This window comes from Canis lupus, chromosome 6 (genome assembly GCF_011100685.1).
Source record: "Canis lupus familiaris isolate Mischka breed German Shepherd chromosome 6, alternate assembly UU_Cfam_GSD_1.0, whole genome shotgun sequence".
Lineage (NCBI taxonomy): Eukaryota > Metazoa > Chordata > Mammalia > Carnivora > Canidae > Canis > Canis lupus.
In genome coordinates this window covers 41,667,985-41,690,978 of record NC_049227.1, presented here as the reverse complement: position 1 = coordinate 41,690,978, position 22,994 = coordinate 41,667,985, and the positions used below count along the sequence as shown (strand labels likewise).

Below are 22,994 nucleotides of genomic sequence, written 5' to 3'. Positions count from 1 at the left end.
TCTGCCCTCCAGTGCTAGATCTGTGGAAGGGACCGTGTCTCGGCAGCCTCACCCCCAGAGCGTCTGACTCGAGTCCCAGACCTGAGCTGAGTTCTCTCAGCCTCCAGAACAGGGCCCTCTTCCCACTGGCTTCCTGCAGACAGGCCAAGACAGGAGACGCATGCGGGCGACAGTGGGGAAAGCTGCAGTGGGCGCCTGGTCGTACAGCGCTGATCCTGTAGAAACAGCGGCAGGCTTTCTGTAAAGTAGGCCCCCTAAGTCCTGTGGTGCCACAGAGGCACAGTGAATGTTCCTAGCTCACGGTGTTAATATGGCTTTTTTCTACCTCCCCCTCATCTGCTTGGTCCTCTAGGTTTCTCCTGTCTCTTAGGACCAGGACTTGCCAAGACAGTCAGTGTCAGAGAAAACTATTCGTAGTTTGGAAGGACATGGTCATCAGCCACACTTTGGGGAAGAATGCTCCAGGTTGCTCAGGGAGATTCCATGCTATGTTGACCCTCTTTATAGTGAATACAAACCATAACAGCAAATTCTTCCACAGTGCCTACTTACTCTGTGCCAGGCAGTTTTTTTTGTTTTTTTTTAAGGCTATTGTCCTATGTTTACACGTTTAGTACTCACAACACCTTATGAAGTAGGTGAGGCTCTACTCCCAAGTTACAGAAGAGGTCATAGTCTCCGGGAAGTTAAATAAATTGTCAGGTTGAAGCAGAAGTTTGATCTGGGGTTCAAACTTAGATCATCTCTTAATTCCCCTGCTATCCTATTTCCATTACTTATCATGACTCAAAGAGGGAGGTCAGCAGAGGCTGAGAGCCTGGATGCACACAAGTAATTAGAGCTAGAGACTAGGAACAGCCTGACCAAACAGGAGGATTCCTGGATCCCACCAAGGGTAAAAGTCAAGGCTGGGTGGTCTCTCTGAAGCAGAAGCTGCAGTGAAGTGTCATCCGAGCTGGACCTCCCTGAGGGCCTGTCTCCAAATGAGACCAGCTTCCACAAGAAGAAGGAAGGGTTGACAAATTTTAACTTAGAAGCTATTAAGTTCCTTGGGGATAGGAATTGTTTTAATAGTGAACAGTGTCTAGCAGTGCTTTGCACTTGGCAGGTGCATCATAAATATTCGTGGGACTAACATTTAATAAACACAATAGGAGCACTGGGTGGCTCAGTTGACTGAGAGTCCAACTCTTGAATTTGGCTCAGGTCATGATCTTAGGGTCATGGGATGGGGCCCTGCTCAGCAGGGAGTCTGCTTGAGATTCTCTCCCCCTCCCTCTGCTCCTCCTCCCACACACTCTCTCTAATAAATAAATAAAATCTTAAGAAAAACCCACAATATGCCTAGTAGTCTTCTAGGGGCTTTACACGGATGATCTCATGTAACGTTCACTACATTCTTGTGCAGTACCATCATTATTATTACATTCTCATTTCACAGATAAGGAAACTGAGGCATTGAAGGTTACATAACTTTCTTGTGGTTGGTCACTCAGAGGATGAAGTAAGGCTTTTAACCCAGGCAATAGGTCTCCAGGGTCTAGTCTCCTAACCACCATGCTTGCTGTCCTTCTAGGTCAGAAGGATGAGAAGGATTAAGATAATAGGAATAAAATCCTCAGACTGTTCACTCTGGACGAGTTCTTCCCTAGAGAAATGGTGATGGGACTGAGGGATTCAAGGTATATCTTCTGGGGAGAAAGACAACAACAGCAGATAGCCTTTATATGGCCAACTGTTGACCTGAGTGCTTTTAAACCTCAGAGCTCCCTAATGAGGTAAGTACTACTATCATTGCCATTTTGCAGAGGAAATTGAGGCATAGAGAGGTTAAGTATCTTGCCTAAGGTCACCCAGCCAGTAGGTGGTAGACCTGGAATTTGAATCCAGGTGGTCTGGCTCTCAGCTCTGGACTCCTAACCACTGTGATGTACTGCTTAGAGCCTTGTTAGAGTCAAGGCGGGGGGCAGGGCTGACTATCCTGCAAATGTGTAGACTTGCAAGAGAAATTAAGTCATTTCCACTTTTCTTGCCATATAAAAACTTAGATTTTGGGACACCTGGGTTCAGTGGTTGAGTGTCTGCCTTTGGCTCAGGTTGTGACCTTGAGTCCTGGAATTGAGTCCTGCATCAGGATCCCTGCAGGGACCCTGCCTCTCCCTCTGTCTATGTCTCTGCCTCTCTCTCTCTCTGTTTCTCATGAATAAATAAATAAAATCTTAAAAAAAAAAAAACCTTAGGTTTTTCCTAAGTATACATAGAAGATGAGAAGAAGAAAACCCAAGGATACAGATTAAGGAGTTTGATCTAATAGCTAATTATTCCATTCTACAAAAAGTCCACCCATAGGAGGGAAAGGACAGGTTATTATTGCCTGGGAGGCCTCCTGACCATTCTGTCCCTTTTTGTCTTAACATGACCCATGACTCCTAATACCCAAGGGATCTCACAATGCACAATGTCTCATAGAATCAGATTCTCAAGAGCAAAACTAAATGTGAAGGTCAACTATTTCTATGTGTTCTTACTCTCCAAATAATTTAGGGTGGCTTAGCTATCATTCTAGATCCATCTGGTAAAGTGTTGCCTGTCTTCTCTTTCTCCAAACTTGTCCCTTCCTCCACCCTCTCCCAGGAGCCTCTTCACTCATTGCTTCCAGACCTGACCCAACTGGTGAAGACAGAATATTATTTGCCACCCCCATCCCATCTCTTAAAAATCTCATTTTCTTCCTTTTATTTATTTTATTTTATTTATTTATTCATGAGAGACACCAAGGAGGGGAGGCAGAGACACAGGCAGAGGGAGAAGCAGGCTCCATGCAGGGAGCCCGCTATGGGACTGGATCCCAGGTCTCCAGGATCACGCTCCGACTGAAGGCAGCGCTAAACCGCTGAGTCACCAGGGCTGCCCTCTTCCATTTATTTGTCAGTTAGTTTTCCTTAAACTTGATCTCTTTCATCCAGGGCTAACAAACTTCATTCCTGGGCATAACTTTGAGAATACAGCCTATCTAATTAGCAGCTCCATGTGAAGGAAATTCTGAAACAACAGGAGGAAGGGAAGAGCTATTGATGCAGATGTAAAATCAAGTAGAATTCCAAACAGTAAAGCCATTTAAGAAAACATTGTTCTCTTTTCTTTCTTTCTTCTTTTTCTTTCTCCTTCCTTCCTTCCTTCCTTCCTTCCTTCCTTCCTTCCTTCCTTCCTTCCTTCCTTCCTTCCTTCCTTCTTTCCTTCCTCCCTTCCTTTCTATTTTATGGAGAGAGAGAGATCATGACCTGAGCCAAAATCAAGAGTTGGATGCTCAACTAACTGAGCCATCCAGGCACCCTAAGAAAAAAATCTTTAAATAAAAGTTGGGGACCAAAGACCTTAAAATAATATTGAACCCACCATTTTGTCCAATATGGGGACTTGTGTTAACATTTAAATTTGCAATCATTCTGTTACCTTTCCTGTTAGAAAACTAACTAGTGGACACCTGGGTGGCTCGCGGTTGCGCTCTGCTTTCCGCTCAGGATGTGATCCTGGGATCTGGGATTAAGTTCCACATTGGGCTCCCTGCATGGAGCCCACTTCTCCCTCTGCCTGTGTCTCTGCCCCTTTCTGTGTCTCTCATGAATAAATAAATAAAATCCTAAAAAAAAAAACAAAACTAGTAACTAACTTACAAATGAAAGGTGATCTTCCATTGTTCATAAACTAAAGGAGATATTTTTGTGATAGCCTATTTCAGAAATTAGTGCTATATGTCCTATAAAATATAACCTAAAATCTGCTTTTACATGCTGTTCAATAATCAGTAACCCTTGGATAATATTCAAATGGGTATCTCTGATTTCTGAAAATACAAATTGTTTCCAATATTTTACAAGGAAAATTGTCAAACATACAGAAAAGTTGAAATAACTTTTACAGTGAACATCTGGATATCTACCACCTAGTTTCTATCTATCAATAACAATATTTGTTTTATCTTGTGTCTATTCATCTATTTATTTAGCAACTTTCTTATTCTTTATGCATTTCATGGTAAATTGCAGACAACTATAGATAGATATACAGAGAGAGAGAGAGAGAGATCTGATAGAGATATAATGTATATTACCTTCTTTCAGAAAAGTGTCAAAAATTTCCCTATAACCAAGTGAAGACTCTTGTGGATACATTATCTTATTAATTATGTGTATGGGGATCCCTGGGTGGCGCAGCGGTTTGGCGCCTGCCTTTGGCCCAGGGCGCGGTCCTGGATATCCGGGATCGAATCCCACGTCAGGCTCCCGGTGCATGGAGCCTGCTTCTCCCTCTGCCTGTGTCTCTGCCTCTCTCTCTCTCTCACTGTGTGCCTATCATAAATAAATAAAAGTTAAAAAAATTAAAAAAAATAATTATGTGTATGAATAATTACTGTTATTCAGTACACAAGATGTTCCTACTTTTCCTGTGAAATGGAAGCAAGCCTATCTGCCAAGAGATAGGAAATAGTTCTGATGTTTGGGGGCTAAGGAGAGAAGTAAATATTTTGAATAGCTATTGAAAATAAGAGTAAAAGCTGACTTCTGGTGGTTATGAGAATTGCCAAGCAGTGCAGTGGAGAACTGACACCATATTTTTGAAGTGACACCAATCTGCATGTTTGTGTTATGTTCTCTATGAGTCCAAATGGGAGTGGATGGGCCAGATGGTTAGACTAATCCATGCTGGGCAGATGTCACAGAAAGACTATGAGACAAGAGGGTTGAGGATGCTACAGATAGAGGGTTCATTGTCACACAGCAGGTGTCTCAACTGGAGAGGGGCAAAGGTATAAATTGCAGGGCACTGTTAAACCTTGAGGACAAGTGGAAACAAAGGCACAGTGATCGGGATGTCATGATCAGCCCCTAGGTGAGATGGTAGTAAGAGGGAGAGGACTAGGCATTCTTTAGGCTTTCATTATCAACATTCACCATTTTGGAGATGGATCATGATGAAGAGCAATATGTGGTCAGGGATGGAGTGGCCAAAGGAAAATGGAGGTCAAGAAATTAGGATGTTTTGATGTTGAAGTTTTCATAAAATGATAAAAGTTCACTGGGTGTTATACTATATATTGGCAAATCAAATTCCAATTAAAGAATATACAAAAAAATGATAAAATTACGTTGATGAGTCATGTGCCAAAGCTGTGTATGTGGGATATACCTACTTGCAGCTGAGACAGTAGGAGGGGGTCTCCTGGAGGAATTCTAGGAAGATTTTTCTCCCTGATGAGGAATGTGGCTAGACCTTCCATCTCCATTTCTGCTTTTGTGTATATACTTGTTCAAGGGATTTTTTTTTTAACGTGTGGAGCTACTACAGCAATCTTACAACCAATAAGAAAGATCCAAAGACTTGCTGAGAAGGCATCTCAGAGCTCTGACACCGCTGAACTGCTGAAGAAATCCCACAACTACTTACCTCTACCCTAAGGGGATAATGTCATAATCATCCAGAACATCCTTACCTCATGCTTAGGGAACAGAAAGGGAAGGTTGTACAAACAGTGAAGATTGTCGGGGGGTGGGGATCTTTTCCAAGTATTTCTGCCTCCCAACCTGGAATACCTTGGTCTAAGAAGAGAGCAGGGTGGACAGCTTTTAAGAACTGATTATCTCAAAACACACTGGTAAACTGGAGAGGGTTGGAATTAGATAATTAATTTAATGAGTTCTGTGAGTCATTGTTTAAAAGTTTCATGATTTTCTCTTTGTTTAAATTGACCTGAAAGCCTGAGGGACTTCATTAAAAGTCAAGAGTGTTAAACACCAAGGGAATGTAGATTTGCTTAGACTTCCCTGCTTTTCATGAAAAAATGTGGCCCAATGATTATATATGTAATTAAGGTTTAAGAATCAACTCCTCTCCTACACACTACTGGAGTTATTATTAAGCATAGTTTTTCAAGGGCAGGTTCTTAAAATTACAAAAATATGGGTTCCCAAGGGACTGTGAGTGATAGAGCAGCTCCAGTTAAGGACCTTCCTTCTTTGAGGAGACAGAGTGTAACTCACATTTCATATAGACACCATCAGTAAGTACAAAACATAGACACGTGGCAGAAAGCTTGGTGATTGATCCCTCTAATACTGATGCCACAGCACTGAGGACATGACATCATGAGTCTCAGGCCTGGTCTCCAGCTCCCTGGGATGTGCATCACTCACTACAGCCAATAGCTTAGTTGATGGCTAGCATGGAATGGGGATAAACAGATTTTTATTTAGATCCCTGATCCTGATAGTCAAATTGGCCCAATATCAGATTGGTGCTGCTAAGTATAGCTGTTCCATGAAGTTTTCCCTGATGCACTCTATCTCCATTTTCTAGAATGATCCATGATCCATCTCTTCTCTCATGCATGTAGACAATTATGTGTCTATGTTTCTAAATAACAGTAATAATAATGTCTCATATTTTGAGCACTTAACTCAAAGGGACATTGTTGAGTGTTTTGTATACATTACATCATTTAATCCACACAAGAGCTCCATGAGGTAGGTACTATTGTTATTCCCATTTTATAGATGAAGAAACTGAGGTTTAGCAGGTTAACTTACTAATAAGATCTTTCAGTCGTATATGGTAGAGCCAGAATTTGAACCTCTATGACTCCAGAGTCCATACTCCTTACCACTATGGTATGTCAATTCCTTGTTACTACACAAAAGAATGCTTGTGACAAGAATAAGTAACCTCTCTTTAAAATTCCCAAACTCACAGAACTCTGTTTTTCTCTGCAACCACAAAAGGACTGATATGACAAAGGAATATCTCTTCCATCACAGCCTTCCAAAAGTTAAAGAGACAAGGCAGGTGCACTTCAGAAACTCAGAACAACCTTCTTTGTATCTTTAGGTGTTACACAATGCCCAGCATATAGAAAGTAAATAATAAATAAATGCTCAATGAACACAGTTATACAATACTGACTATAATCCTTCTTAAAAACTTTTTATTTAAATTCCACTTAGTCAACATACGGTGTAATCTTAGTTTCAGATGTACAATATAATGATTGAACACTTCCATACAGCACCTGGTGCTCATCACAAGTGCCCTTCTTTAATTCCCATCGCCTATTTAATCCATCCCCCCCCCCACATCTCCCCTCTAGTAACCATGAGTTTATTCTCTATAGTTAAGAGTCTGTTTCTTGGTTTGCCTCTCTTCTCTCTCTCTCTCTCTCTCTCTCTCCCTCCCTTTTCCCTTTTGTTTTGTCTCTTAAATTCCACATATGAGTGAAATCATATGATGTTTGTCTTTCTCTGACTTATTCTGGTTAGGATCGTACTCTCTCTAGCTCCCTCCATGTCATTGCAAATGGCAAGATTTCATTATTTTTGATGGCTATATAATATTCCATTGTGTACATATATCTATATGTCTCTATCTATCTATCTATCTATCTATCTATCTATCTATCCCACACCTTCCTTACTCATTCATCAGACAATGGATATTTGGGCTGTTTCCATAATTTGACTATTGTAGATAATGCTGCTATAAACATCAGGGAGCATGTATCCTTTTTGATTTAGTATTTTTTATGCTTTATGTAAATACCTCACAGTACAATTGCTGGATCCTAGGGCAGCTCTATTTTTAACTTTTTGAGGAAACTCCAACTTGTTTTCCACAGTGGCTGCACCAGTTTGCATTCCCACCAACAGTGCAAGAGGGTTCCCCTTTCTCCACATCCTCACCAACTCTTATTGTTTCTTGTGTTGTTGATTTTAGACATTCTGACAGGTGTGAGGTGATATTTCATTGTAGTTTTTATTTGTATTTCCCTCATGATAAATGATGTTGAGCATCTTTTCATGTGTCTGTTGGCCATCTGGATGTCTTCTTTGGGAAAATGTCAATTGATGTCTACTGCCCATTTTTTAACTGGATTATCTGTTTTTTGGGTATTGAGTTGTAGAAGTTCCTTATAGATTTTGGATACTAACTCTTTACCCGATATATCATTTGCAAATATTTTCTCCCATTCCATAGGTTGCCTTTTAGTTTTGTTGTTTCCTTTGCTATACAGAGCTTTTTTATTTTGATGATGTCCTAGTAGTTTTTTTTTTTTTTTTGCTTTTGTTTCCCTTGTTTCAGGAGACATACCTAGAAAGAAGTTGCTATAGCTCATATCAAAGAAGTTACTGCCTGTCTCCTCCTTTAGGATTTTGATGGTTTCCTGTCTCACACTGAGGTCTTTAATCCATTTTGAATTTATTCTTGTGTATGGTATAAGAGAGCAGTCCAATTTCATTCTTTTGCATTCAACACCATTTGTTGAAGAGACTGTCATTTTCCCATTGGATGTTCTTTCCTGCTTTGTCAAAAATCAATTGACTATAAATGCAGGTCTTTTGACATTGATTATGTATGCCAAAAACTCCTTTGAGTACAAAAATCTCATTTTCCTAAATTAATTTTTTTTCGATTTAAATAATCATGAATGGAAAGGGGGCATCTGCATGGCTCAGTAGTTGAGCATGTGCCTTCGGCTCACGGCATGATCCTGGGGTCCTGGGATCAAATCCCACATCAGGCTCCTTTCAGGGAGTCTGCTTCTCCCTCTGCCTATGTCTCTGCCTCTCTCTCTTTATCTCTCATGAATAAATAAATAAAATCTTTTTAAAAATCAATTGATCATATAATAGTGGGTTCTTTTCTGAGTTTTCTATTCTGTTTTACTGATCTGTGTCTGTTTTTTGTGCCAGTACCATACTGTCTTGTTCACTACAGCTTTGTAATGTAACTTGAAGTCAGAATTGTGATGCCTCCAGCTTTGCTTTTCCTTCTCAAGGTTGCTTTGGCTATTTGGGGCCTTTTGTGGTTCCATACAAATTTTAGGACTGTTTGTTCTAGCTCTGTGAAAAATGCTGTTGGTAGATTGATAGGGATTGCATTACATGTATGGATTACTTTGGGTAGTATAGACATTTTAACAATATTTCTTCTTCCAATCCATGAGCATGGCATGTCTTTCCATTTCTTTGTGTCATCTTCAATTCCTTTCATCAGTGTTATTTTACAGTTCTCAGAGTACAGGTCTTTCACCTCTTTGTTTAGGTTTATTCCCAAGTATCTTACTATTTTTGCTGCAATTATAAATGGGATGGGTTCCTTCATTTTTCTTTCTGCTGCTTCATTATTGATATACTGAAATGTAACAGGTCTCTGTACACTGATTTTGATTCCTGCAACCTTACTGAATTGCTGAGTTCCAGCAATTTTTAGTGGAGTCTTTTGGGTTTTCTACCTAGAGTATCATGTCATCTGCAAATGGTGAAAATTTGACTTCTTCCTTGCTGCTTTGAATGCTTTTTCTTTTTCTTGTCTGATTGCTGTGGCTAGGACTTCTAGTACTATGTTAGAAGAGAGTAGACATCCCTGTCTTGTTTCTGACCATAGAAAAAGCTCTCAGTTTTCCCCATTGAGGATTACATTAGCTATGGGTTTTTCAGATATGGCATTTATTATGTTGAGGTATATTCTCTCTAACCCTACTTTGTTGAGAGTTTTTTAAATCACGAATGGATGCTGTACTTTGTCAAATGCTTTTACTGCATCTATTGAAAGGATCATATGAGAGGATGATATGAAAGGATCTTATCCTTTCTTTTATTAATGTGGTATCTAATGTTGATTGATTTGCAAATATTGAACATCCATTGCTTTACAGGAATAAATCCCACTTGATTGTGGTGAATGATTCTTTTAATGTGCTGTTGGATTCAGTTTGCTAGTATTTTACGGAGAATTTTTGCATCTATGTTCATTAGGGATATTGGCCTGTAGTTCCTTTCTTTTTTAAATGAAGTCTTTATCTGGTTGTAGTATCAGGGTAATCCTGGCCTCAGAATGAATTCAGAAGTTTTCTTTCTATTTTTTACAATAGTTTGGGAAGAATAAGTATTAACTCTCCCTTAAATGTCTGGTAGAATTCACCTGTGAAGTCCTCGACTTTTGTTTGTTGGGAGTTTTTTGATTACTGATTCAATTTCTTTGCTGGTTATCAGTCTATTCAAGTTTTATATATTTTCCTGTCTCAGTTTCGGTAGTTCATGTGTTTCTAGGAATTGATTCATTTTTTCCAGGTTGTCCAATTTGTTGGCATATAGTTTTTCATAGTATTCTCTTATAATTGTTTGTATTTCTGTGGTGTTGTTGTTATTTCTTCTTTCTCACTTGTGATTTTATCCTTTCTCTTTCCTTTTTGTTAAGTCTGGCTAGATGATTATCACTTTTATTAGTTTTTTCAAATAACCAGCTCCTGGTTTCACTGATTTGTTCTATTGCTTTTTAAGTTTCTATATCATTTCTTTCTGCTCTAATCTTTATCATGTCTCTTTTTCCACTGGCTTTAGGTTTCATTTGTTATTTTTATAGCTTTTTAGGGCTAGGTTGTGTATTTGATATTTTTCTTGCCTCTTGAGGTAGGCCTATAGTGCTTTATATTTCCCTTTTAGGACTGCATTTACTGCATCCCAAAAGTTTTGGATTGTCGAGTTCTCATTTTTATTTGTTTTCATGCAGGTTTTAATTTCCTGGTTGACCCAATCATTGTTTCATAGCATGTTGTGTAACATTTGTGGCCTTTTCAAATATTTTCTTATGATTTATTTCTGGTTTCACAGTGCTATAGTCAGAAAATATGCATGGTATGATCTCAGTCTTTTTTTTATTAGTTGAGCCCTGATCTAGTGATCTATTCTGAAGAATGTCTCATGTACACTTAAAAAGAGTGTGTATTCTTCTGCTATAGGATGGGATGTTCTGAATATATTTATTAGTCCATCTGGTCCAGTGTGTCATTCAAAGCCACTGTTTCCTTGTTGATTTTCTATTTAGATGATCTATCCATCCATGTGAGTGAAGTGTTAAAGTCCTCTATTAGGGGCAACTGGGTGGCTCAGTGGTTGAGTATCTGCCTTAGGCTCAGGTCATGATCCCAGGGTCCTGGGCTCAAGTCCCATATCAGGCTCCCCACAGGGAGCTTATGTTTTTTGGTTGCAGGATTTATTTCATTTACATTCAAAGTAATAATTGATACATATTTATTGTCACTTTATTACTTGTTTTCTTATTGTTCATGGAGATTTTCTCTGATCCTTTTTTGTCCTTGTCACTTTTGGTCTTTCCTAACTCACAGAGTCCCCTTTAATATTCCTTGCAGGGCTGGCAATATCGTTTGTTAGGAAACTATTTCTCGCCTTCTGTTCTGAATGATAGCCTTGCTGGATAGAGTATTCTTGGCTGCAGATTTTTCCCATTCAGCACATTGAATATATCATGCTATTCCCTTCTGAATTGCCAAGTTTCTGTTGAGAGATCTGCAGCTGGCCTTATAGGTCTTCCCTTGTAAACCCGGGGCTTCTTCTGTTTTGCTGCTTTTAAGATTCTTTTTCTATGACTGTATTTTGCAAATTTTACAATGATATGAATTGGTGTTGGCCTGCTTTTGTTGATTTTGGTGGGAGTTCTCTGTGCCTCCTCATCTGGATGTCTGTGTCCTCCCCAGTTTAGGGAAGTTTTCAGCTATTATTTCTTCACGTAAAATTTCCACCCCCTTTCTCTCTCTTATTTTTCTAGGACTCCTATTAATATGACTCACATTTGAATGAGTCACTGAGTTCCCTAAATCTATGTGCAGGCTGCATAATCTGCTTTCTATATTTCGTTCAGATTCATTATTTTCCATTGTTTTGTCTTCTATGTTACTAATTCATTCCTTTGCTTCTTCCAGCCTGTTTTTTCATTGCATCAAATATGTTTCCAATCTTGTCTGTTGCATTCTTCATCCCTGATTGGTTGTTTTTCAACTCTTTTATCTCTGTGGTAAGGGTGTCACTGATGCCTTCCATTCTTTTCTCAAGACCAGTGAGTATTCTTATGATTGTTGTTTTAAATTCTCCATCAGGCACGTTACTTTTATCTGTTTCACTTAGATCTCTGTCCATAGCCTTATCTTATTTTTCCATTTGGGAAAAATTCCTCCATCTTTGCATTTTGCCTAAGTCTCTGTTTTCTCTGTGTTAGAAAAGCTTATTATGTTTCTTGCTCCTGAGAGTAATTGCTTTGGGACAAAGAAGTCATGTAGTGTCTAGGGCCTGGTGCTTCAGGGAATGTCTCATGTATGCTGCATGCACTCTGCTGCTGTATTTTGTCTGCTTTGTCCTTTTGTCATCTGCAGAGGCTCTCTTTGCCTGCTGTGGCAGTGTTTGGTTCCTGGCATGTTTGTGGCCAGTTTTAATTAGGTGTGCTCTGGTCTGCTTATGAAATGAGAGCTGACACCCTTTCCACCAGAACTGAGGCCGTGCATAACTCTCTGGTTGGGAGATGTGGCATGGGCAAGGGTTTGTGCTTTCTTCTTGGTGAGAAGCCTACCACTCCAGGACTGAGGCAAGCCTGACAGAGAAGGGCAGTCCCACCAGAGTGCACAGGGGTAGAGCTTAGTGTAAGAGAACTAGGCAGCCAGTGTTAGCACTGTGCTGCTTCTCTCTAGTGGCTCTGCTTATGCTGAGAGTTAGGGAAGGGAAATGGTGCCCACCAGCTCCTTTGTTCCCAGGGAGGCTCTCTGTGAATGCTGTCTCCCAAAGACTAGCTTCAAGAAGAGCAAATAATCTCCTCTTGTGTGCCCCGGGTGTTCTTCAGATCACTGTTTTCATGCTATCTATTCCTGGGTTGTTTGTCTGCTTTCTCCTTAGGAGAAGTGCAGTGCCCTCCAGGTTCTATCCCAGCCAAGCCTATTGACCTTTTTTATTTATTTATTTATTTATTTATTTATTTATTTATTTATTTATTTATTTATTTATTATTTATTTATTTATTTATTTATTTTTGCCTATTGACCTTTAAAAGTCTAGGCTTTAAGCCCAGTTGGTTGCAAGATTCATAAAATCAAGCCCCTCTCATATCCAAGACAATGGCTTTGAGGAAATGTTCTCCTATGCATTCCTCTGTGATCCTCTTTCTCTTTCCCTTCTTGGTGACCATGGCTCCCTCCCCTCCACAGCACTCACAATCTGTTTCTCTCCTAAAACACATCTCCACACTTCCTACTTTCTTTGATATGGTCTCTTCTCTCCCTTTAGTTGTGGAGTTTGTTCTGTCAGTCTTCAGATCAATTTCTGGGGTATTTAGAATGTTTTGATAGTTACCTAGTTGTGTTCATGGGAGGAGATGAGCCTAGGGTGAACACTTGAACTCTTCTCTATGTTCCTTTTCTTTATTTTTTTTTAATAATTTTATCCATCCACTTGACGGAGAGAGAGAGAGAGAGAGAGAGAGAGAGAGAGTTCATGAGCAAGGGGAGTGGCAGGCAGAGGGAGAAGGAGAAACAGGCTCCTCCAGACCAGGGAGCTCAATGCTGGTTTGCAAATTCCAGCACCCTGGGATCATGACCAGCCAAAAGCAGACGCTTAACCGACTGAGCCACCCAGGTGTCCCTTGCATGCTATCGTATGCTCTTAAGAGGAAAGTATTTAGCTATGAGTTTGAGAAACCTTTTTAAATGCTTAAAAAGTTCTAGGTTTACTTCTTCTAATACTGAAATCTTCAGGGGATCCCTGGGTGGCGCAGCGGTTTAGCGCCTGCCTTTGGCCTAGGGCGCGATCCTGGAGACCCGGAATCGAATCCCACATCGGGCTCCCGGTGCATGGAGCCTGCTTCTCCCTCTGCCTGTGTTTCTGCCTCTCTCTCTCTCTCTCTCTACTATCATAAATTAATTAATTAATTAATTTAAAAAATTTTTTAAAAATAGTGAAATCTTCAGAAGTAAGCAATCCAGAGATAATATCATGTATCATAGACAGCACAAGGACCCAGGTTTGTTTGTATCTCTTCAATCCACTGAACTTATCATAAGGTTTTTCTCATTGCAACATGGCTTGGAAGGATGTGTAGACCTTTGTAGTTTTTTTTTTTAATTTCCTGGGAGAATTTAGATTTTTCTCTTGTTAATTATGATTAGCCAACTTACTTTACAAAAAGAAACTATTTAAATATCCCTCTGGTTCCCAAAAGACTCTTAATCTTTTAAAACACTAGTTAATGTAAAACTCTATTCTTGTTTACCTTGGCCCCATTTAGTGTGATTGAAACAAAACATCATCATTAGGGCAGTTCTTGTCCAAGACCATTAAAAGTTCGGCCTCCTCTGCTTTATCAGTATTTTTCTGATAGTGCCCTCAGAGAATGGAAAATAACTATAAAAGAAAAAAGAAAGGAATGAAATGAAGGGAGGAAGAAAGAAAACAGGTTTTTATCAAGGTTGCTATTGAAGTCTGAATAACATCCTAAGATCACATATAACTAGCTAATGACATCTAGAATAGTCTCTAACTAAAAATGTCAATCTGAATGCTGCTCTTGGGCAAAGGCAAGTAGATAAAATCCTGCAAAAATGTCCCTACTCTCCAAGATGCTGGTTGATATTTACTGACATCTTCCTTTTGTTTAACCCCTTGCCTCTGACCTCTAGTCTACAAAATTGACCCCTGTTTCAAAGAAAGCCTGAAATTATAAAGTTGATTCCATAGCTCCAAGGGAAGAATATAGCAAGAAAAAAAATGCCACATCTCCCAAAAATGGCAAGAATTCTCCTATAATGTTATAATTAGATATATCCAACTACACAAATCTCACATTTTTAGGATAAAACTGTTTCCACACTGCCAAAACAAGCTGCAACTCCAGTAAGGTGTCCCAGGTACTGAACTTTCTCTACCTTTAATTCTCTTTGATTCAGTAAAGCAGAATCTTCTGTCATTGTGCCTGTCCTAGTTATGAATACAGTATTGAGTTCTATTAAAAAAATAAAACTCTTAAAACTCTTAAAATAAAATTCTAGCCCTTACAGAAAGTTTTTTAAAAGAGATTAAATTTGTTTTAGAGTGTATATTTAGAAACAAAAACAAGTCTATCATTATTCATAGATGATATCATTTTCTATGTAGAAATTTCAAAAGATCTATAGTTAAATTATGAGAACTAAAACATGAGCTCAGCCAAATTTCTGGTATAGTAAATACATAAAATCAACTTTGTATCTGTATATCAGGGCAAAGAAAATAATAATATATTATACTTAAAATAGCTTAAACATATAGCACCTAGGGACAAATCTCCAAAAATGCACAAGACCTCTATGAAGACAACTATAAAACACTAGTGAGGTAAATTAATAAAAAAATCTGAATAAGTGGAAAGAAATAATACTCATTATTCATAAAACTCAATTAAAAATCCCACTCTTTGTGATGTGTATGTGCACACACGTCTGTGGACCATAACAATTTGATTATAGAATTTCTACAAAAATGAAATGATAAAGAATAGCACTTCTCAGCTAGAAAGAGTTCTTCTCACCAGGAAAGCAATAATGAATGGGGCGACTGGGTGACGAGCACTGAGGGGAGCACTTGATGAGCCCTGGGTGTTATACTATATGTTGGCAAATCGAACTCCAATAAAAAATATACAAAAACCCCAATTAATATCTCTGGGAGACCTCCAAAGTCCACTTAAGAAGTTTAAGCAACACAATGGAACAAAAAATCTTGAAAAGAGAAAGAAGGCAGCTTCATTCTGTCTTCATGATCCTATTGCACAAGCCACCATTATTCAGCACCAAGAACTAACTTCTCAGCTAGAAAAAATTCTTCTTACCAGGAAAGCAATACTGAAGTGAGGGACCAGCTTCTCTTCTCTCACGGCACTGTGCAAAGGTTTCCCTTTGTTTTCACCCCACCCAGACTGGCAAAGCTGAGATACAGACAGCTGGTTAGGAAGAAGGAAGACAAGCAGAGGCTATTACTAACAAGTCACAGTGAGAATAATTGCAGTTCTGACAGAACTACTTTGCAGACAAACTCAGTACATTTTGCTACCAAGAAAGCCAATAGCCAGTGCAACCACCACAGACCCCCTGCAGATTTTGCCAGCTTTCTGTCCCACAGGTATCCATGTTCACTAAAACCAGCCACCTGAGTCCCTTCTTGCTTCCTCCCCACTTTTTCACTCTACCTCAGGAACCACGTCAGAAGTCATCCAAGCCCTCTATGGCTACATGAGTAGAAGATGCCACGTGAGATTCCCCCCATAAATCCTCACTGCCAAGCTCATGCTTACAGCCCCTCTGGCTGTGCATGTCCACCCACTGGTGTAACCCACCTCTACAACAGCACATATGCCCCAGGGAGAAGTGCACATACAGCCATGGGTGAGTATACCAACACAGGCCCTCACAGTTGCTTGTGGGCCCAAATTAGTTCTGCCTTCTGTCACTGGCCAGCCTCACTGTGCCCACCTGTCACTAGTCCCTCCAGTTGTGCATCTGCATGACCCCAGACCAGCCCCTCATCATCAACATCTGCTACAGTATGCACACCCAGGGGAGCTACAAGAGGGCATGTGAGCATCCAGGGCCTCTGCAGCTACCAATAAGTCCATAGTTGACCTTGGCCTTTGCCACCTGCTTTGGCCTCCATCACTATGTGTGTGCAGCCTTTCCAGACTGCGTTCTGCTCTCAGTCCCCCTCTGCAGCTGTATCATGAAGAGAGTGATGCAGGACCTGCTCTTCACACTGGCAGGCCTGCCTTGGAAGCCAGTGACCTGGTTGATAAAGACAGTCCCTTATACTATGACTGGGAAAGCCTGCAGCTGGGTGGGATGATTTTTGGAGGACTCCTGTGCATCGCTGGAATCTTGATAGCCCTGAGTGGAAAATGCAAATGCAAATACCCTTACCGGAGAAAGCCACTCCACTCATCACTCCAGGCTCTGTCAGTACCTGCTGAGCACAGGCACTCCTGGTACCATCTCCCATGCTGTTCCCTCCCCACTTGGTGGCCTTAGCTTCCATAATGGCCTTTTACCCCAAGAAAGGCTCTCTTCTGATCAGGAGGCTGTCCAAAGCTTATTTCTCAATTAAACTGTCTCATCCCTCCCTCCCCCCAAAAGAAAACTATCCCCTGCCACTACATGGATACCTGAAGCTGGCCCCTCCAGCCAAGTGTGTGCACACCACTGGCCCTGGCCACCACTGCTGCTTACTCTGGTCCCTAGCTACTGGACTGGAGGTGCTTCTGAGGACCCCAAGCAAACCTCCTGCAAACCTCCTCCAGTGCTAACCAAGGACCACACAGTTGTCAATGCTGTGAAGGCCATTGGCCTGAGCCAAAGAGATCATATCCCCCAGAACCCAGTGCCACCATATGACCACACACTTGGCACCCTGTACCACCAGATTCATGATCCAGCATGCTCCCACACATGGGTGAAAAGTTTCCTTTAAAGTCTGAAAGAGATGACTGCTTTTGCAAATGTGCAAACACATGCAAGATTATAGGGATCATGAAGAATCTGGGAAACATGACTCCATCAAAGGAATTACAGTAAATCTCCAGTACTGGGGCGCAAAGAAATGGAGATCCAGAAATTACCCTACAAAAATTCAAGATAATTGTTCTAAATATGGGCAGAGAGCTACAAAAGAGCACAGATAAATAATTTAATAATACCAGGAAAACAATATAAGAACAAAATTAGAAGTTCAACAGAGATAGAAAACATAAAAAAGAACCAAACAGAAATTTTGGAACTGAAGAATATAATGACCTAACTGGAGAATTTAATAGAGTTTCAATGGCTGACTGCATGAAACAGAAAAAAGTATACATAAACTAGAAGACAGATCAACTGAGAATAATGAAAAAGAATGAATAGAGCCTACGGAACACCATCAAAATAAATAATATATTCATTACTGGAATCCCAGAAAGAGAGAGAGAGAGAAGGGTAGAAAGCTTATACAAAGAAATAATGGCTGGCAACTTTCTAAACCTGGGAGAGATTTGGACATCCAAAATCATGAAGCTAATAGGTAACATCACACTTTCAACCCAAAATGATATTCAAGGTGATTTCTCCATGAATCTCTTCTGAGAAAGAAATCTAGAGGACAAAGTGAAAGAAGAAGAAATGGCCAGTTCTCAGGGACTGCTGACATTCAGGGATGTGGCCATAGAATTCTCTCAGGAGGAGTGGGGATGCCGGAACCACACTCAGCGGGAACTGTACAGGGATGTGATGTTAGAGAACTACGGACACCTCCTCTTCTTGGGTCTTCTTGTATGAAAGCCAGATCTGGTCATCTTTTTGGAACAAGAGAAGGAGCTCTGGGATGTGAAGAGAAAGGAGACCGTAGACTTCCACCCAGGGAACAAACATGGAATAGTGCTGAGTAGATGTTCCAGTTTAGGAAGAAAACAACATTCTTTTGGGAGACATGATGCAGTCCAAGGAATGTGAACAGAAGTATACTTGGGGTGATCCCAGGAAGCTCAAGGAAGGTATTAAGAGAAGGGAGACGGAAGAGAAGGAAGCCAAGATAGACTCTGTTAGAGTCCGATTCATTTATGAATAAAGAAAATGTGTATTGTAAAAAAAATGATATTCAAGACAGATAATAAAACTGTCTAAAATCAAAGACAAAGAGGACATTCTAAAAGCAGCAAAAGAAAAATATTCTGTCATACAGAGGAACCCTCATAAAGCTACTAGTGGATTCTCAACAGAAACCTTGTGAAGAGAAAACCAAATATGTATTCGAAGTGCTGAAAGAAACTGCCAACCAAGATTGCTTACCCAAAAAGCCATCCTTCAGAAATGAAGTGGAAAAAAGACTCCTTAACAGGGGTTCCTGGCTGACTTAGTTGGTAGAGCATGTAACTCTTGATCACAGGATCATGAGTGAAGTTCCATACAGAGTATGGAGTTTACTTAAAAAGTAAAAAAATTAAGTAAATAAAACTGCATAGAAAGACTCCTTAATAAACAAAAGCTGAGGGAATTCAATACCAATAAACCTGCCTTATAAGAAATGCTGAGTGGAAGTCTTCTTCAAACTAAAACAGAAAGATGCTACTTAGTAACTTGAAAAAATATGGAAAGTTACAACACACTGGTAAAGGTAAGTATATAGTCAGGTTCAGAGTACCCTAATACAGTATTGTTATGATGTTAGGTATTAACTACATAATCCTAATATCAAGGTTAAAGGACAAAATTATTAAAAATAGCTATAGCTTCAACAATTTAATGGATACACAACATGAGATGTAAATGGTGACATCAAAAACATAAAAGGTATATCCTTAAGATGGTTGTGGAGAAGAAAGACTAGGTTTGTCTTATCCCTTGTGTATTTAGTTAACAAATCATTCTAAATACACCAGAAATCAACCTGAAGACTGACAGAAAAACTCCACAACTAAAGAGAGAGAAAAAGGCACATTGAGGAAGGTAGGAAGTGCAGATGGTTTGGAAGAGAAATGGATCATGGGAGCTGTGGAGAGGAGGAAGCAGTGGTCATGGAGAAGGGTGAAAGAGAGAGGAGCACACTAGGAGAACATTTTCCCAAAGCTATTGGCTGATTATCATGAGTTCTTGCAACTACTGGAGATTAAAGACTGAAATTTTAAAGGTTGGTGGGCTTGGCTAGGATAGAGCCCTGAGGGTGCTGCCCTATTCCTGTAAAGAAGGCATGCAAACAACCCAAGGCATGGAAAAAGTGATCTGACAAATGCTTAGGATACATTATTCACTCTTCTTGGCAAGCATCCCTGAGAGACAGAATTCAGGAAGATGCCTTTCTGGGACAGAGAAGCCAGCCAGTGCCATTTCCCTGCCTCATAACATAAACACAGAACCACCTGTGGAAAATCGGCTAGGCTCTGACAATGGCTACCTAACTTGTTTAAACCAAGTCACATGCCCCTGTGCTCTCATGCAACTGCCTTTTGTGTTCAAGCTTGCTTCAATTTGGCACGGTGGAGCCTTCCCCCAGAAGACTGGCACAGGCCCCTGCCCACACAATAATCTCAGAGCTTGGAGTTTCAAAAGTCAGCAGGATTGGCTGGGATGCAGCCCCAAGTGTGCTGCACTGCTCCTGAAGAGAAGGCAGGCAAACAACTGGGAGACAGATAATGTGGAAATAGCAATCTGAAAAACACCTGGGACACACACTGGGGAAATTATTTACTCTTCTCAGAGTGCTTCCCTAAGCAGCATCATGCATGAAAGTGCCTCTCCAGTGACAAGGCTGCTGGCTGGCTCCCTTGCCCCTCAGCTCAGCATAAACAGAACCACCTGTGCTAAGCAGCACAGTGCCAACACTAGCTGCCTAGCCTGCTTACATCAAGTCTCACAACCTTGACTCAGGTGGTCCCATCCTTTTTGCTCCAGTTGGCCTCAGTCCCAGCATGCAGAGCCCCTTCCACAGATGACCAACAAAAACCACTGCCTACACCACAACTCCTGAACGGAGAATTCTGCAGAGCTTCAGTTCTAGTGGTAGTATCAGGACTCATTTCACAAGTAAACCAGAGCACACCCCTAGATAAAACTCACCACATTCTGGCCAGGGACCAAACACTGCCCGTTGCAGGCAAGGAGAGCCTCTGCAGACAACTATCTGAAGGATAGTGCAGCCAAAACACAACAGCAGAGCACCTGAAGCACATACCATAGATACTCCCTGAAGCACCAGGCCCAGGACACAATATGACCTCTTTTCCATAAAGTCATTATTCTCAGGAACAGGAAGCATAATGGGCTTTCCTAACACACTGAAGAAGGCAGATACAGACAAAATTCCAAGAAGAATTTATTTCAAATGAAAGAACAAGATAAGGCCACGGATAGATATCTAAGAGAAGGAGAGATACAAATAACATGGCTGATGGAGAATTTAAAGCAAAAACCATGAGAATACTCACTGGGCTTGAGAAAAGAAAGGAAGGCCCTTACTGCAGAGATAGAAGTGTTAAAAAAAGAATCACTCAAATGAAAAAATGAAATAACTGAAATTGGACACAGACGTGATGCAATGAACACAAGGCTGGAAGAAGCGGAGGAATGAATAAGTCATATAAAGGAAAAATTAATGGAAAATAATGAAGCTGAGTAAAAGAAAGAATTATGGAACATGAGAATAGATTTAGGGAAGTCAAACACTATCAAACATAATAACATTGTATTATATGAGTCCCAGAAGAAGAAGAGAGACAAAGGGGCAGAAAATTTATTTGAGGAAATAACAGCTGAAAACTTCCCTAAACTGGAGAAGGAAATAGACATCCAGATCCAGGAATATAAGAACTCTCATCAAAGTCAACAAAGGCCAAGGCACACCAAGACATATTGTAATTAAATTTGCCAAATATATTCATAAAGAAAAAAATCCTAAAAGCAGCAAAAGGAGTCCTTAACTTACAAGGGAAGACCTATAAGGCCAGCTGCAGATCTTTCAACAGAAACTTGGCAGCCAAAGGAGAGTGGCAAGATGTATTCAATGTGCTGAATGGGAAAAATCTGTAGCCAAGAATACTCTATCCAATAAGGCTGTCATTCACATTAGAAGAGGAAATAATTTCCCAACAAACAAAAGCTAAAGGAGTTCATGACCACGAAGCCAGCTCTGCAAGAAATACTAAAGGGGGGGGGGGGGGGAGGAGCAAGATGGCGGAAGAGTAGGGTCTCCAAATCACCTGTCTCCACCAAATTACCTAGAAAACCTTCCAATCATCCTGAAAATCTATGAATTCGGCCTGAGAATTAAAGAGAGAACACCTGGAATGCAACAGTGAGAAGAGTTCGCGCTTCTATCAAGGTAGGAAGAAGGGGAAAAAGAAGTAAAGAAACAAAGGCCTCCAAGGGGGAGGGGCCCCGCGAGGAGCCGGGCTGAGGCCGGGGCGAGTGTCCCCAGGACAGGAGAGCCCCGTCCCGGAGAAGCAGGAGCTGCACCGACCTTCCCGGGCGGAAAGGGGCTCGTGGGGAGTTGGAGCAGGACCCAGGAGGGCGAGGATGCCTTCGGGCTCCCCGGGACAGTAACAGCAACTGCGCGCCCAGGAGAGTGCGCCGAGCTCCCTAAGGGCTGCAGCGCGCACGGCGGGACCCGGCGGGACCGAAGCAGCCAGGAGGGGCTCGGGCGGCGGCTCCGCGGAGGGGGCTGCGCGGCCCCGGGAGCAGCTCGGGGGGCTCGGGCAGAGGAAGAGGCTCCGTGCGGAGGGGGCTGCGCGGTTCCAGGAGCAGCTCGGAGGGACTCAGGCGGCAGCTCCGCGGAGGGGGCTGCGAGGCGGCGGCCCGGGAGCGCGAATCCACCAGCGCAGGCTCCGAAGCACAGGGCGCCGGGACACAGCCCAGGATCCGGCCTCCCCCCGGGACAGGCAGAGGCCGGGAGGGCCCAGGACAGCAAGGAAGCTCCTGCCCCAGCTGAGCAGATCAGCGGCCCCGCCCCAGAGCCTCCAGGCCCTGCAGACGGAGTTCCCGCCGGAGCTGAATCCAGGTTTCCAGAGCTGGCCCCGCCACTGGGGCTGTTCCTCCTGCGGCCTCACGGGGTAAACAACCCCCACTGAGCCCTGCACCAGGCTGGGGCACAGCAGCTCCCCCAACTGCTAACACCTGAAAATCAGCACAACAGGCCCCTCCCCCAGAACACCAGCTAGACTGACAACTTCCAGGAGAAGCCAAGGGACTTAAAGTATACAGAATCAGAAGATACTCCCCGGTGGTTCTTTTTTTGTTTTGTTTTTTTTGTTTTGTTTTGTTTTGTTTTGCTTTTTGATTTGTTTCCTTCCCCCACCCCCTTTTTTTCTCCTTTCTTTTTCTTTCTCTTTTTCTTCTTTTTTTTTTCTTTTTTTTTCTTCCCTTTTTTTTTTCTCTTTCTCTTTTCTTTCCTTCTTTCTCTCCTCTCTTTTTCTCTTTTTCCCAATACAACTTGCTTTTGGCCACTCTGCACTGAGCAAAATGACTAGAAGGAAAACCTCACCTCAAAAGAAAGAATCAGAAACAGTCCTCTCTCCCACAGAGTTACAAAATCTGGATTACAATTCAATGTCAGAAAGCCAATTCAGAAGCACTATTATACAGCTACTGGTGGCTCTAGAAAAAAGTATAAAGGACTCAA

The 22,994-nt window shown here is 41.4% G+C and overlaps 1 protein-coding gene across 1 annotated transcript; it reads left to right on the top strand.

Annotated features, from left to right (window-relative positions):
- Positions 1-10,213: 10,213 nt before the first annotated feature.
- Positions 10,214-16,824, top strand: LOC102152316 (FXYD domain-containing ion transport regulator 4-like; the record flags this gene model as incomplete). Its single annotated transcript, XM_038538901.1, is given in 3 exon segments — positions 10,214-10,242; positions 16,618-16,763; positions 16,766-16,824. Coding segments are annotated over 3 exon segments (234 nt in total), but the record flags the coding sequence as incomplete, so codon positions are not given.
- Positions 16,825-22,994: the final 6,170 nt, after the last annotated feature.